Source organism: Parastagonospora nodorum, assembly GCF_000146915.1.
Source record: "Parastagonospora nodorum SN15 chromosome Unknown scaffold_32, whole genome shotgun sequence".
NCBI classification, from domain to species: Eukaryota; Fungi; Ascomycota; class Dothideomycetes; order Pleosporales; family Phaeosphaeriaceae; genus Parastagonospora; species Parastagonospora nodorum.
The window spans coordinates 193,307-206,779 of record NW_001884580.1 but is presented as its reverse complement, the minus strand read 5'-3'; the positions used below and the strand labels follow the sequence as shown (position 1 = coordinate 206,779).

The 13,473-nt window shown below is 52.9% G+C and overlaps 6 protein-coding genes across 6 annotated transcripts in view; 4 read left to right on the top strand and 2 right to left on the bottom strand.

Annotated features, from left to right (window-relative positions):
• Nucleotides 1-1,157: 1,157 nt before the first annotated feature.
• SNOG_14541 (hypothetical protein) lies at nucleotides 1,158-2,273 on the bottom strand (the record flags this gene model as incomplete). The annotated part of the gene is made up of 1 exon (XM_001804671.1): nucleotides 1,158-2,273. One exon carries the CDS (start codon nucleotides 2,271-2,273, stop codon nucleotides 1,158-1,160), a length of 1,116 nt encoding a protein of 371 aa, XP_001804723.1.
• A 686-nt stretch (nucleotides 2,274-2,959) lies between these two features.
• Nucleotides 2,960-5,730, bottom strand: SNOG_14540 (hypothetical protein; the record flags this gene model as incomplete). The annotated part of the gene is made up of 6 exons (XM_001804670.1): nucleotides 2,960-3,649; nucleotides 3,744-4,454; nucleotides 4,555-5,064; nucleotides 5,115-5,311; nucleotides 5,366-5,457; nucleotides 5,660-5,730. 6 exons carry the CDS (start codon nucleotides 5,728-5,730, stop codon nucleotides 2,960-2,962), a joined length of 2,271 nt encoding a protein of 756 aa, XP_001804722.1.
• Nucleotides 5,731-6,381: 651 nt separating this feature from the next.
• On the top strand, nucleotides 6,382-7,059 carry SNOG_14539 (hypothetical protein; the record flags this gene model as incomplete). The annotated part of the gene is made up of 3 exons (XM_001804669.1): nucleotides 6,382-6,412; nucleotides 6,810-6,893; nucleotides 6,941-7,059. The coding sequence occupies 3 exons, from the start codon at nucleotides 6,382-6,384 to the stop codon at nucleotides 7,057-7,059; spliced, it is 234 nt and encodes a 77-aa protein (XP_001804721.1).
• A 165-nt stretch (nucleotides 7,060-7,224) lies between these two features.
• SNOG_14538 (hypothetical protein) lies at nucleotides 7,225-8,202 on the top strand (the record flags this gene model as incomplete). The annotated part of the gene is made up of 3 exons (XM_001804668.1): nucleotides 7,225-7,346; nucleotides 7,473-7,781; nucleotides 7,827-8,202. 3 exons carry the CDS (start codon nucleotides 7,225-7,227, stop codon nucleotides 8,200-8,202), a joined length of 807 nt encoding a protein of 268 aa, XP_001804720.1.
• Nucleotides 8,203-9,599: 1,397 nt separating this feature from the next.
• SNOG_14537 (hypothetical protein) lies at nucleotides 9,600-12,381 on the top strand (the record flags this gene model as incomplete). Its single annotated transcript, XM_001804667.1, has 2 exons — nucleotides 9,600-12,143; nucleotides 12,193-12,381. The coding sequence occupies 2 exons, from the start codon at nucleotides 9,600-9,602 to the stop codon at nucleotides 12,202-12,204; spliced, it is 2,556 nt and encodes an 851-aa protein (XP_001804719.1). The 3' UTR covers nucleotides 12,205-12,381.
• Nucleotides 12,382-12,997: 616 nt separating this feature from the next.
• The window catches only part of SNOG_14536 (hypothetical protein), a gene marked incomplete at both ends in the record, with an annotated part of 3,377 nt that continues 2,901 nt past the window's right edge, over nucleotides 12,998-13,473 (top strand). Inside the window, one exon of the mRNA XM_001804666.1 lies at nucleotides 12,998-13,420. Within this exon, the coding sequence (XP_001804718.1) occupies nucleotides 12,998-13,420 (423 nt within the window). The remainder of the gene's footprint in view (nucleotides 13,421-13,473) is intronic.

The following is a 13,473-nucleotide window of genomic DNA, read 5'->3' as shown; positions in this document are numbered from 1 at the left end:
GTGATACGTTTCATCGGGATTGCCTTTCACCGAGCAATTCTGAATACGTTGAGTCAAGACAAGTTTATCTCCTCTCTGAACTCCCGGGGATGTGTGGCAGAAGTAGCTATCGTCTTTGTTCGCCGATTTTGCAACAAAGAAAGAACATCCTTCCGCTGTAGTTGCGCAGATCGCTGGAGTCGTTTCAGCTACAGTCTCGTCGGGAAGAGTACTTGTTGATGTCCATAACCTGTCCAGGCTACGGAACAGGCTACATCGACGTTTTCCGCCGGGATTTCTTTTGTTGACTGTAGTCCGAACGATGGACATCTTGATTAGGTAATCTAGCAAAGTTCTGACGCTACGCAGCGATGAGGTATTAGAGTCCTGATACATCTGAACCACAGTAGGCAATACAGTCGATAACGTATCATCTGTTATAGTGATGGGCGCTGCATGCAATTCCAACATGTTCGGAACCTCCAACCTACGTATGATGCCGAGTTTATTCAGTCGAATCTTCCATCCAATGCTCAACTTGATTGCTTCAGGCTCTTGTAGGATTCGGGAATATGTAAAAATAGCCCTATCCTCCACACTCCGGGATATTCTTCGTCTTTTGGGTTTGCGAGTCCAGTCAGGGACCCATGTCGGTCCATTTAGGGATAAGGTATTAACATCCAAGCGTTCTAATGCTGCATCCAGAATACCGAGCATGTGTCCATCTTTTATACATCCCAAGGCGAATCTTAAATATGTCTGCACCTTGTCTACTGTATAGTCGATGTCAATCCGAGCTTTGGATTTTGTAGCAAATGCTTGAACAGCATAGATCCGATCCCTGTCATCTGTGCATTCGTACGAGCAAAATCTCTCAACCACATTGAACATGTCATCATACCTGGTCATCCCTGCAGGCACGACCGCGCTTCGATGCCAGCAGTTGTCGATCCACATTGCCACAGTGGCTCTGATTCCGTCGAAATGAGAGTCCTGGAATCGGGAGTCCTCTATTGCGATTCCATGGAGTTTCGTAATCGCGGTTGTGAACCGGAACCAACTGAGATCAAAACTACCGCAGATGAGACTAATATCCGGGCTGAAGACAATTTCTTGAACACTGCAAATTAGAAGGTAAAGGTCAGTGATAATGGCGAATAAGTGCGGTACAGCGGGACTTACATCCACAGCCGCCGGAAGTACGGAAGATTTAAGACGGTAAGGATATCCGAAACTGCGCTTTTGCTCGTGTTGATTTCCTCCCATAAAAGCTGTCCCGGAGATCGAGAGTTAGTTAGCAAATCATTATGGTATCCTTCAATATCAGCATCCTCGCTTGGTCCAGGGCGACGTCGGGATAGACGCTCAATGTGTTGCAAGCCCCTCCGAATTATTTGGTCGTCTTGATGAAGCCAAGCGAGCACTCTTTTAGCCGTACGGAAAATGTCGACCATGAGTGGAATTTGCTTTGCTTTCTCCTGGTGGTTCTTCTGATCGATGCACAAGGCATCTGCCCACAGCCACCTTACATTTGCTGCGTGCCGTAATTGTCGCAAAGCACAAGATAAATTCCTTGCTACGAGTAACTGAGTGCCATCTGAAATATTGTAGACCGGATACTCTAAGATCGGCTCTCCCCACACGTAGGAGATAGCCTCGTACCTGCCCTCAAGATCTTCGAGGTAGCTTTGGTGAAAGGAGAATGTGAGAGGAGCGTCAGGGTCGAGTGAGGGCATCAGAATGACCACTCGGATCTCTGTGGGCTGCGAGAAGGAAGTGTAGACGTGGTCTCTACCACGATCGGTTTCGACCTTGTTCGTTTCCACACCGTCCATCTGCGTCTTGTTGGCTTCTCTTTTGACGGAACCGGTCTGCCCAGCACGTGGGTCTTCCTCTTGCATCTTTTCGACTTGTATTGTCGCACCATAAGCTGACATCTGGTTGGCTTCAGTCAGGTCAGATTGCACATGTTCTAGTTGTGACATGTTAGGCATCGCTTCCTCGGCTTGCTTCTTTTCGAGTTTTGTCTCGTCGCATTCTTCCCTGCAAACCTCCTCGTCGGTTTCAGTCAATTCAGCTTGCATTGTGCCAAGCTGCAACTTGTTGGAGACTACTTCTTCCACTGCGGTCATGAGATCTTCTGTTTTGTCTTGATCTGTACCAGCAACGCCTGTCTCGTCTACTTGAGTCTCACTTATATGCGTGCCGTCGACTTGCATCTCTTCGAATCCAATATCTTCAATTGCCATCTTTTGCTCCTCTGCATTACCAGCATCTGTCATATCCACTTCCATCATGCGCTGACCATACGACGCGAGGTCTTATCGGATTGCGAAAGACGCCAAGAAGGCAATAAGCAAGTCACCAACAAAGAACAAGCCGTGATGATATCGCAAATGACTCCAAAAGCAACAATAATGCAGTGGGCTGTCATGACAGAACGAAGAGAACTTGACGGTAAAGACAATGGCGATGTTAGTGTGCGGGGTCGAATCGAATACGCCTGCATACAAATACGCCACAGCCTTGCATCAGTATATCCAATAGGAAAGTGTTATGGCACCTAAAGGTGCGCAAAAACAGTTGAGCTTGACGTGTCGAAGACGGTGAGATCGAAGAACGCATCGCGTGATAACAAGTGGAAGGCATAGACGACAGATCCTACACCTTCCACCTGGCATAAGATCGATGGCAGGGAAGACTGCATGCGCACGGTTGCTCCATTACAAGAGGAAGGCGCCTTTAACCTACCACAAGCACAAGTATCCAAACACTGCACACGCACACGAAACACCAAACCTGGCAACGCGAAAACGAGGGGAATCTAATCAACTTCATTACCTCATCCAACCCTATCAACCCAATCAATCCAATCAAACCCTTAAATATTCAAATCCCCAGGCTCAAACGTCGGAAAACTATACGGCGTAATCATCATCCCCGGCCCCGTCTCCGCGCCAAACATCTTCTCAATCTCGCTCTATTTCACCGTTAGCATGCATCTCTCACCCCTCCCATCACCACACTTCTCACTTACCCAATCGATCTCATTCATAACATCCATCGGACTAGTATCCGTCGCCGCTCCATACGCCCCATACGCTGCCGTATTCGGACTGCTCCCATCGCTTCCCGGGTGCAGGAGGGTGTTTGCAGTCGCCTGACTGGCGGCGGACGGCGTGGGGACGTACTCATTGAAGTTGAAGAGCGAGGATTGCGGGACGGGTTGTTGGAGGTTGAGGGTGTCGGTGGGGAGGTCGAGGGTGCCCCAGTCGACCTCTGGGATTGCGCCGGGGAAGGATATGGCTGCTTGGTTTGGGAGCCGTTGTGAAAGGTTGGGCTGCTGTGGGGTTATGCGTGTTGCTTGGGGGGATGGGGTGCGCTGTGCGGCGTATCCGGTGCTGAGGTGTTGGTTGGACCCGGGGGGACTACTGAAGTCCGAGGGGACGCTTCCGCTGCGTGCTCGTTCTTCTTGCTCTCTGGCTTTGTAGCCTGGAGTGTGTTTTCGGGGTTGGGGTTGTGGCATGTTATTTGGGACCCGCACTCTCTTCATGCCTGCGTAGATTCTGGACTTTTCCACGAGTTCTTCGAGAATGTATCTGGTTTTCTCGATGTTTGATCCACCTGGGTGGAAGGCCGAAAGCAAAGTCCAGACATCTCCAGACACGGTCTTCGACCTCGGGGTTCGTTTATAACCCGGCATATAGCTCGTTGAGGACGGAGAAGGGTCGGAATGTAATTGGGTGCAGCCGCGCCCGACATACCCAGGAATACATAGACAATGCGGGGTTGCTGTTCAAATAACCATCGAATGCTCTAGGATCGGAGACCGCAGCACTCATGACGAGTTGCCGTAGACGGTCTGGCATCTTCCTCGCCGAGCTCAAGTACTTCTGGAGGAGCAGAATGTAAAACCTATCCGACAAGATACCATATATCTCAGAGGCAAGGGCATGTGATGGCTCACCCTTTCGCAGCATCGGCAGATATATCTTCTCCATAGCCGCTTTAAAAGATTGAACGCGAGCAAGCAAACTTACAAGCGTGACTTTTCGCTCCCCATTTGCTCGTCTCTGATCCAGTTTAGGTCTTTCGCTCCATAGGAAGCGGTGCATCTCGTAGCATTCAAAGCGCATGCGCACGAGAGTTGCGTCAGTGAATTGCTTGCTGTCTTTCCTCGCATCCACTGTATCATCGCCGTTTTCGGCACGATCGAGATCTTCATCGTCAAGATTCAAAGGAAATCGGGTATCGTAATCGTCATGCCGTATCTGAGGGCGTGGGCCAGTGGCTTCGGAGGTCCGGAGATCAAGGAAGCATATTTGGTACCAGAGGGTACGTCGGACCTGAATCTCTACAGGAGAGGTACTGTAGATTGATGGGTCACGATGCAGGCCCATGCACTCAGCCAAGCGGATGACTGTTCCTGTCAGTGCAGAATGGGCACGTGAGACCTCGCTGCGACAAAGCACGATCTACAAGACAATGTCAGTAATAAGATAAGAAAGTGTCCGTCGATAAGAGATCAACAAGGATGATGATTCGAAAAGGACGGTGATGGTCGAAAGTACTCACAAGATACATTACGAAAGCTTGCAATGTTTCCATTTTCGTAGTGCGAAGGAAGTTCGCTCGAGCCAATGCAGACTCAGTGCCTGACCGGAAATTATCCACGAGGCTGTGCTTGTCTACACCAAACTCTGCGGTGACTCTACTTTCGGGCATAGAAACGATCGAGCTGAGCAGTGCAGCGAAAACAACAGCCTGGAATGACAAGCGAGGCTCAATACCCGCAGTCACATTAGACCAGAAGTTTTCGAGCTGCCTTTCAAATGATGGACGATGTACGGCCTTGGCGACTACATGGACAGCCTCCCAGTAGTGTGCAATCAGTTTGTCGACCATTGACCGCGATGGAAGGAACGTCGTGAGAGAAGTCTTCTCGATGCCGGGAGCGAAGAAAAAACTCGACGACGGGGCGACGTAGTCTCGGCTGGGCGCCAGCCATTCCCGTGGATCTTGTTCGAGCACTGGATTGGGTCTTGGATGCTCGCTCTTGGGGAGCTCTTTAAGCGCTTGAGCCATCTGCAGTTTCGTTTGTTGGAAGTCTCATAAAATACCGGAGATGATCTTACCTCGTCTGCAAATCTTGGACGCACCAAACCACCGATTCGCTCTGTGATTCTCACCCTGCCCATGGCAATTCCTAGGTCGACCATATCGTCATCTGCGTCACCTTCATAATACACAGCATCCTCGCTGATGAAGTTTGAGGGGTTCAAATCTCTCGTATCCTCGTCTTCCTCTTGATCACTGTAGCTCTCTTCTTGACCTGGTAGTTTGATGTTCCTTTTGCGATCAGATGAGTGCCCAGATCTTGACTTACTGCGCCGTAGAACATCCTCTTCAAGACTCCGCTCTAGGTCACCCATCTTCTCCTTGACCTCCGCAAGCTTCCTTTGGGCTTCTGCATCGAGACTAGACGCGATAAAGATACAGGGCCGTGCAATCTTTGTGCAGTTGAGGCATGGCGAATTCTTGTCACATTTTAACTTTCGGCTAGAAAGATATATATGCCCCAGTCCAGCGAACAACACTTGAGTGGTTCGAATAGATGTGCAAGAGTACTAACCGCCGACACTCCAAGCACGATGTGATTTGGCCGATTACGACGTCTCACCCGTGGTGGCGCGTGCTGCGCGTTGCCATCGGTTGGAACGGGCGGGGAAGCGTGAGTGTCCCCTTGGACATTCTGCATATGAGGTGGCATTGGCGAATTGGAAGGTAATCCGATCACCTCTTCTCAGATGTGTGGGTCGGCCGTACTGAGAGTGTCTTACGGACGTACCGGTAGGCGCAGGAACGCAACCTTGGAAGCAGATCTGATCAATGATTAGTTGCACGCATTACAAGCGATCGCGTACAAAGCAGTCCCCACATAAGCCACAGCAGACCATAAGGAAATGATCAGGGGCGCGAGGTCGAACAGTCTGAATATACTCGCAGTATTCTGAATTTTGACAGCTACTGGGAGTCTTCCATTCGTTCCCGCTGCAGTCCACTACTCGCAGGACAACATCCTCGGCTTCTGGTGCGACTTACTTGTACGTCTGTGGCTCACCAGTACGTAAACTCGCTATAGTTCGATGTAGATTGAGCACGGTACGCCCCGCATCGGCATCGGTCCGGGCGTGAAGAAGGTAATTTGAGATGATCGCAATTTGCTGTGCGACTCTACCTCACATATCGAGGTTTCGAGAGTCGTGATGGCCAAGAGCATGTGATGAATGCGCCGGATGGTGCCCCGCAAACTGTGTCTGCGATATTCCCTGTCCGTGGCTTTGAGGCTGTCGGAAAGGGTAAGCCCACTTGTCTTTGTCAGCACCGTCGGCCCAGGCAACTATGCGTTCAAAAGGCCATGATTTTCAAGGCAGTGGAGGCGATGGTAATCTGAGGGATATCTGTTGAAGAGGGCAAAAGTTCGAAAGCACGAAACCGGCTGTTGTACGGTCTGTGATTGCCTTGGGATGTTCATGGACCTCGGAAGCTGTTCCGCCCGCCAAAGGCCTCGATGGCAGCGCAGCACCACATCGTTGACGTCGCGACTCCTACCGACTGCAGGTCATCATTCAGGAGAGGAGTTCACTAAAATCCTGCCATCACATCCGACGTGTAGGAGTGCTTAGGTGTGCCTTTAGGCTACTGCATGGAGACGCCTTTTCTGCACCGTACTTATAGGTTCGTAGTTGACGATACACAGCAGGAGGCCTTGGACATTCAATGGTCTGATGGAGTGAAGTGATTTGATCGACGACTGGCGACTTTTGTAGACGCCAACCGGTTAGTGAAGCACTTGAAGGGACAGCGGGCTAGCGCGTGGAGCAAGAGCGCACCTCGAGAGGACGATCTGTCAGGTATGAGCATGAGTGTATTCCACACAACATACTACGACCGCATCCAGCCTGCAAAAATGCCTTCGGTCGATCTGACGTCCTTCCAGGCAACAGACGCGTCGCGAAACGCCAGGTCACGTTTTGGACTCTACGCGACTCGCGAGAGGCTAAGATCCACATGCACTGATTGTTGCCGCCATGCGATTTATCCCGCACGTCCCTTCACCGCTTTCCCAAATAAACACAACTTGCACCTACTGGCGCCGTCTTCTGCACAACAAACCTTGCCGTGCCCCTCAACCCCAAAAGACCCTTCTACCACCCCACCTACCAGTCCAAAACAGCACTCAATATGTCTGTCGTATCGCTTCTCGGAGTCGAGGTCAAGAACAACCCCGCGCCATTCGACGCGCCGTACGAGTTCGAGATCACCTTTGAGTGCCTAGAGCAGCTGCAGAAGGGCAAGATACCCCAGCATTGACCCTGCGAGACCCTGCTAACGTTTGCGCAGACTTGGAATGGAAACTGACCTATGTTGGTTCCGCTACTTCGTGAGTGCAACGCATGCAGTGTCTATACGAGTGCCTAATCGTGCCTCAGAAACGAGTATGACCAGGAGCTCGACTCGGTTCTTGTTGGCCCCCTCCCGATTGGCGTCAACAAGTTCGTCTTCCGCGCCGATCCCCCGGACCTGTCGCGTATCCCCAACAGCGAGATCATCGGCGTCACTGTCATCCTGCTGAGCTGCAGCTACGAAGACCGCGAGTTCGTCCGCGTGGGTTACTATGTCAACAACGAGTACACAGACGAGGCATTGGCGCTGGAGCCACCTGCTAAGCCTGTCATCGACAAGGTACAGAGGCAGATTCTCGCAGAGAAGCCGCGTGTAACTCGCTTTGCCATCAAGTGGTATGTGTCACCCACTGCGCCTAGTCGCACGGCTAACCGTCACAGGGATTCCGAGGAGTCTGCCCCGCCTGAGTTCCCACCCGAGCAGCCTGAGGCCGATCTCAACGCGGACGGTGACCAGTACGGCATTGAGGAGGAAGAGGAAGAGGAGGAGGAAGCCGAGGCCGCTCCTGTAGAGGGCGAGGATGCTGCAATGGCTGGCGGTGAAGACACTGCCGGACCCGCGAACGACGAGGACGCCGAGTCTGAGGCTGGCAGCGAGGAGATTGACATTGAGGACTCCGAGGGCGAGGACGAAGAGGAGGAGGGCGAAGGTGAGGACGGCCCCGAGGACGACATGGAGATGGATGAAGGAGAGGGTGCCAACGGCGAGAGCAAAGTACCGCAGCCCGGCGCGAAGGCAGATGTCATGGTCCACTGAGTGACATGATAGGGGATGACTGAAGCTGGCCCGCTTTTGAAATAGCAAGCGCACTTGGAATCTGGATAGAGCACATTGATGATTCTCATGATTCAGCTCGTCGGACTTTTGTGAGCCTCTCCTGGTGACCCATGTCTCATGCTTCGCCTCTTGTGCCTCGACCGTGCACGCGAATGTCCCTGATCTGCTGCATCGATAATCCGCAAATGGTCAATACTCCAAGGCCTATAGTATTTTTGTGGATCCGATAGAGTGAATAGCATAGTTCTCTGGGTCTAACATCAGATTGCATATCCTGAACCCATACCATGAAACTATATGCAGGTCTTGCATTGCATAATTGAAGAACTGTAGTTTTCGAGGTGCTGACGTGCCACGGAAAGGCGCAGCACAGGAAGCCACGCAAGGGAGATCCAATCCCTTCGATGAACACTTCTCGAACTCACGTCCACGTGCACTTCCTGATTCAGGCTGCCGGTCTGACAGGCCAGACCTTGCGAAACCACCCAAATGCGCCCGAAGTGGAGGCTTGAAGCGACGTCAGTCATAACACAGCCTTCAGGTTCCCAATGGCGCAGCAGCCGCTCATGGGTCGCCGCAGTTGTTTTCCGGCAATGCAAAACCCATTCTCTACCTCATAATAAACTCGAGTCTGGATGCACGCGTGATCTCGACTGCTTTCGTTCTCTTCGACCCCCTCATGACCTGCAAGCGACTTGGGACTTAGTCAGGCGTCATCGTCAACCTCAGACCTCTTCAAAGCTCAGGAACCCCGGAACGCCGTAATTACAGTGATTGTTTCAGTAGCAAACAGCGCCCTCGCCGTCCGTGTCTCTCGACCTGCTGTCACTCCTTACCACCGACAGTCTCTCGACACTACTTGGGTGTGCAGCCCTCCTCCGCTTCCTCCGCTTCCTCCGCACGTTCTTCTCTTCCAAGCTACACCCGAATACGGACACACGGTCGATCCCAGGCACGCACTTCCGTTACGTGTCAGCGACGCGACTCTGGGCCGGAGCGTGCCGTACTACCCCGCCAAGGTCAAAGGTACGGCTTTCTTGATTCCGCGCTGCATCAGGGATCTTTCCAACCTCCATGACAGCTCCACGCGAGACTCTTTTGCAAGATCGCAGCACCCAACGACCGCGTTGTTTCTTGGACCCTGGCTGACGTGTGCTAAATCCAGCCTCCATTTAAATTAACATCCCGCGCCGACAATGGCTTACCAGCAAGGCCAGCCCCAGCTGGGGGCTACATTTGTTCCTGGCGGCTACGATGACTATTATATGCCGGCTCCTTCGCCTGAAGTAATTTCCCCAGCGCCGCAACGGTTCGTCTAACCCCGGAAGTTGTGCAATGAGTAGTGCCTGCTGACGCATCTTGCTCGCGATAGGATAATGCCCGAGGTGCCAGAGAACATGCAGGAGAATCTCGCGCACTTGGAGCTTGAAGCCAACAACCCCCGAAGCATGAATGGCCCCATGTCGCCGCCGGCCCACGGCTACAACCAGTCGCAGCAGAACTTCCCGCCGCGGCAGGCAAGCTACCAAAACGAGCTCCCCGTAGGCGACTGGCAATGGCCGGCGCGGCAAGCAAGCATCTCCTCGACGTTCCGACAGCCGCCGAACGTGCAACCACAGCCTGTGCAGCAGCAGCAGCAGGTCTCACACGATTACAACCAATTCGCATCGAATCACGAATCGCCAAACTTCTCGCCGTTCCCCAAGCTGCCCAATAAGCCGCCGAACGTCCCGCCGTCTGACGATGAGAAGGAAGCTGTCCTGGAGAATGCACGGCTGCCGGTGCTCAACTCGAATGACCCTGAGATGCAGCTGGCATGGGCACAAGATGCGCTCGGCTACGTTGATTCCGCCCAGCTTCATGAGCAACGCATTGCTGAGATACAGGGCGCAAGGCCAGCTACCCCGCAGGTTGAACACCAGCTGCGGGTAGACGCAATGAACGTGGTGACGTTTTTGGCAGACCAACACCACCCCAAGGCAGCGTTCATGCGGGGAATGTGGCTCGAGTTTGGCAAGTTCGGCATGCGTGCGGATAAGAAGGAGGCTTTCCGATGCTATTCTCGAGCGGCAGCTAAGGGCTATTCAAGAGCAGAGTACCGCATGGGAATGCAGTTTGAGCAGTCCAACGACCCGATCAAAGCGCTCCAGCACTACACAGCAGGAGCGGAACAAGGAGACTCGGCTTCAAACTACCGACTCGGAATGATGACTTTGCTTGGTCAACATGGGCAGCAGCAGGACTTTGTCCGAGGAATACAGCTAATCCGACAAGCTGCTTTAACCGCGGATGAGAATGCGCCCCAAGGTGCTTACGTGCTGGGCATGCTCCAAGCACGAGAGCTGCCTCAGATCAATGTGCCAGAAATGTATTTACCATACGACGAAAAATCGGCAAGGCAGAACATCGAAAAGGCTGCATACCTGGGATTCGCGAAGGCTCAATTGAAGATGGGGTCTGCCTACGAACTTTGCAGTTTGGGTTGTGAATTCAACCCCACGCTCTCTCTTCACTACAATTCGCTGGCATCTCGTCAAGGGGAAGCAGAGGCAGACATGGCAATCAGCAAGTGGTTCCTCTGTGGACATGAGGGCGAGTTTGCTAAGAACGAGGAACTGGCATACCAGTATGCCCAACGCGCGGCTGTTGCCGGGCTTGCAACCGCAGAATTTGCCATGGGCTACTTCAACGAAATCGGCATGCACACCCCAGTGAACATCGACAAAGCCATCGAATGGTACGAGAAGGCGGAGAAGAATGGCAACAAGGATGCAGCAACGAGGATAGAAAGCATTTCAAAGACCCACCGAACACTGTCGAAGAAGGATCACGAGAAGGTGGCGATAGGCATGATCAAGTCAAAGCATGGTTCCATGCGCGGCCAGCGACCGGCAAGACTACAGAAGCCTACAGGACCTGCTCTGGCATCAATCAACGACGTCAGTCCTTCAGACTACGGTGATGCTTCGCCTCTCAGCTCCGCGCCTAGTCGCATGGGCAATCGATCCGATACTACCACGCCTTACCCAATCTCGGACAAGCCTCCAATGCTTGGGAATTCACCACCCTCCGCACCGTATGATCGTCCTTCTACGGTCACGCCGTACCCGATGGACAATGGACCACCCAGACTTGGCCCACAACGACCGGGTGTCGCGGGTGGCTTTGCTCCAGAGCTGCGGTCGTCCAGTGCTCGACCTTCGTCATCTTCGGCCTTCAACATCAACCCTAATATCTTTCCCCCGAATGACGGTTATGGGCGTGGTTCACCGCGACCCGGTCCTGGGCCTGATATGGGCTCACTCCCATACCGCCCTCACACCAGCATAGACAACATGGGTCCAGGACAGGGTCGTGGAGGACGCATGCCAAGTGCAGGACGTGGAGCGCCCCTCACACCAGGAGGTCCTGGCGGGTACAGGCAGCCCGGCGGACCGAGTGCTCAACATCCAGAACAAATCCAACGTCCCCAAACTGTGCAGCCAGCAGATGTCGGCTACAGTGGGCCAGACGGAAGAAACAAACTTCAGAAGGTAGGCGCACCGCTGAAAAAGCAGCCCACCTTGCCCGACATTGGATATGTCGCGCCTCTTGAACCAAGACAACACACGCGGCCATCCACCGTTCAACCAGGTACAGAGAGCAGGACATCCTCACGCCCAGACATGCGTATATCTTCCCCACCAGGCTCAGGTGGCCACCAGTCTGTACATGATGGCATGCCGAAGCCAAGCAGAGTTGCTACGATACAACAACAGCACCAGCCACCCCCGAAGAAGCCGCTTCCTGCTCAGGCTGGCAAGCCACCAGGCTCCGCACCTCCTTCTAAGCCCTCTACACCAGCTTCGACGGCATCCGGCTCCGGACCGAAAACGTTTGACGAGATGGGCGTTGGCCAGGCACCCAAGGAGAGTGATTGTGTAAGTCTTGTCTTCGCCAACTGTGCATCTATTTTACTAATTCTGTTAGGTCGTCATGTAAATCTGACCACAGTTTATGGCCATCTAGCGCTGCATATTAAGTTCGTTTGCATAGCGAGTTGCATACAGAATTGGGCGTGCGTTGCTTTTCTTTTAATATACCCGTGATAATGCTCATTCAAGGCTTTGGATTTTGCCTTGATGGTGTAATGTAGAGGAATAGACAATGCTTTTTAGAGTTCGTGGGGGGCGTGGCGTGAAATGTACCCGCTGTTAAACTTTGCAGACGCGTCGCGTGTACACGTGACCGTGATTCCTGAGCCCGCGTCATGCCAATTGAATTCTTCCCATATTGTACTTGTGAATGACAGAACACGAGGCTACATTACATCATATAGGTGATAGTCATAGCTCTCACTCTAGCCTGGCATGAAGTGATTGAGCTGAGCAGAGTACCTAGCGTAGGTAATTGATGTTGCCGGAATTAGTGGGGGAAAGGGACGCGTCGCGGTTTGCTTCACGGAATAAGACCCCATCCCACTTCAACTACAAACTCTCCGCATAGACCGCCTCAACTTCGACTAGCGCAGCGATGGCTGCAGTCATGTCTGCGAAGCGGCCGCGTGCTCTCACCAGCGGACTCGATCTGGCTGGAGGGACTCAGGATAGTCGCGTACGCTGCCCCTTCTCAGCACTTTCCAGAATTCATACTGACCTGGCATGCGCAGACCAAACGGCCGCGACACTCGACGCCCCAAATCAATGACGAAGACTCATCCGAGGACGAACGACCTGGCGCATCGGGCGTTGGCGAACCTGATGACGCAGAGAACGATGCACGGGACAACGAGCAGATGCTGTGGGCGACCCAGCAAGTACAGCGCGACTTCCAAGCGACGGCGAACAAACAGAACATTGCCACAGACTCCGGGATCATCGAGGAAATCCAGTGTATAAACTTCATGTGTCACGAACACTTGACAGTAACGTTGGGACCATTGATCAACTTCATCATTGGCCACAACGGCAGCGGCAAGAGCGCAGTGCTCACAGCGCTTACCATTTGTCTGGGAGGCAAGGCCACGGCAACAAATCGAGCGCAGAATCTCAAGAGCCTGATCAAGGAGGGAAAAGATCATTCCAGTGTTCAGGTCCGCATCAAGAACCAGGGTGCACTCGCGTATAAGCCCGACCAGTACGGAGACTCCATTACCGTTGAGCGCCACTTCAACAGGTCCGGGACCTCTGGCTTCAAACTCCGAGACCAGAATGGCAGAGTCGTGTCCACAAAGAAGGCAGAGCTCGAGGACATTCTGGACGCCTTCTCCAT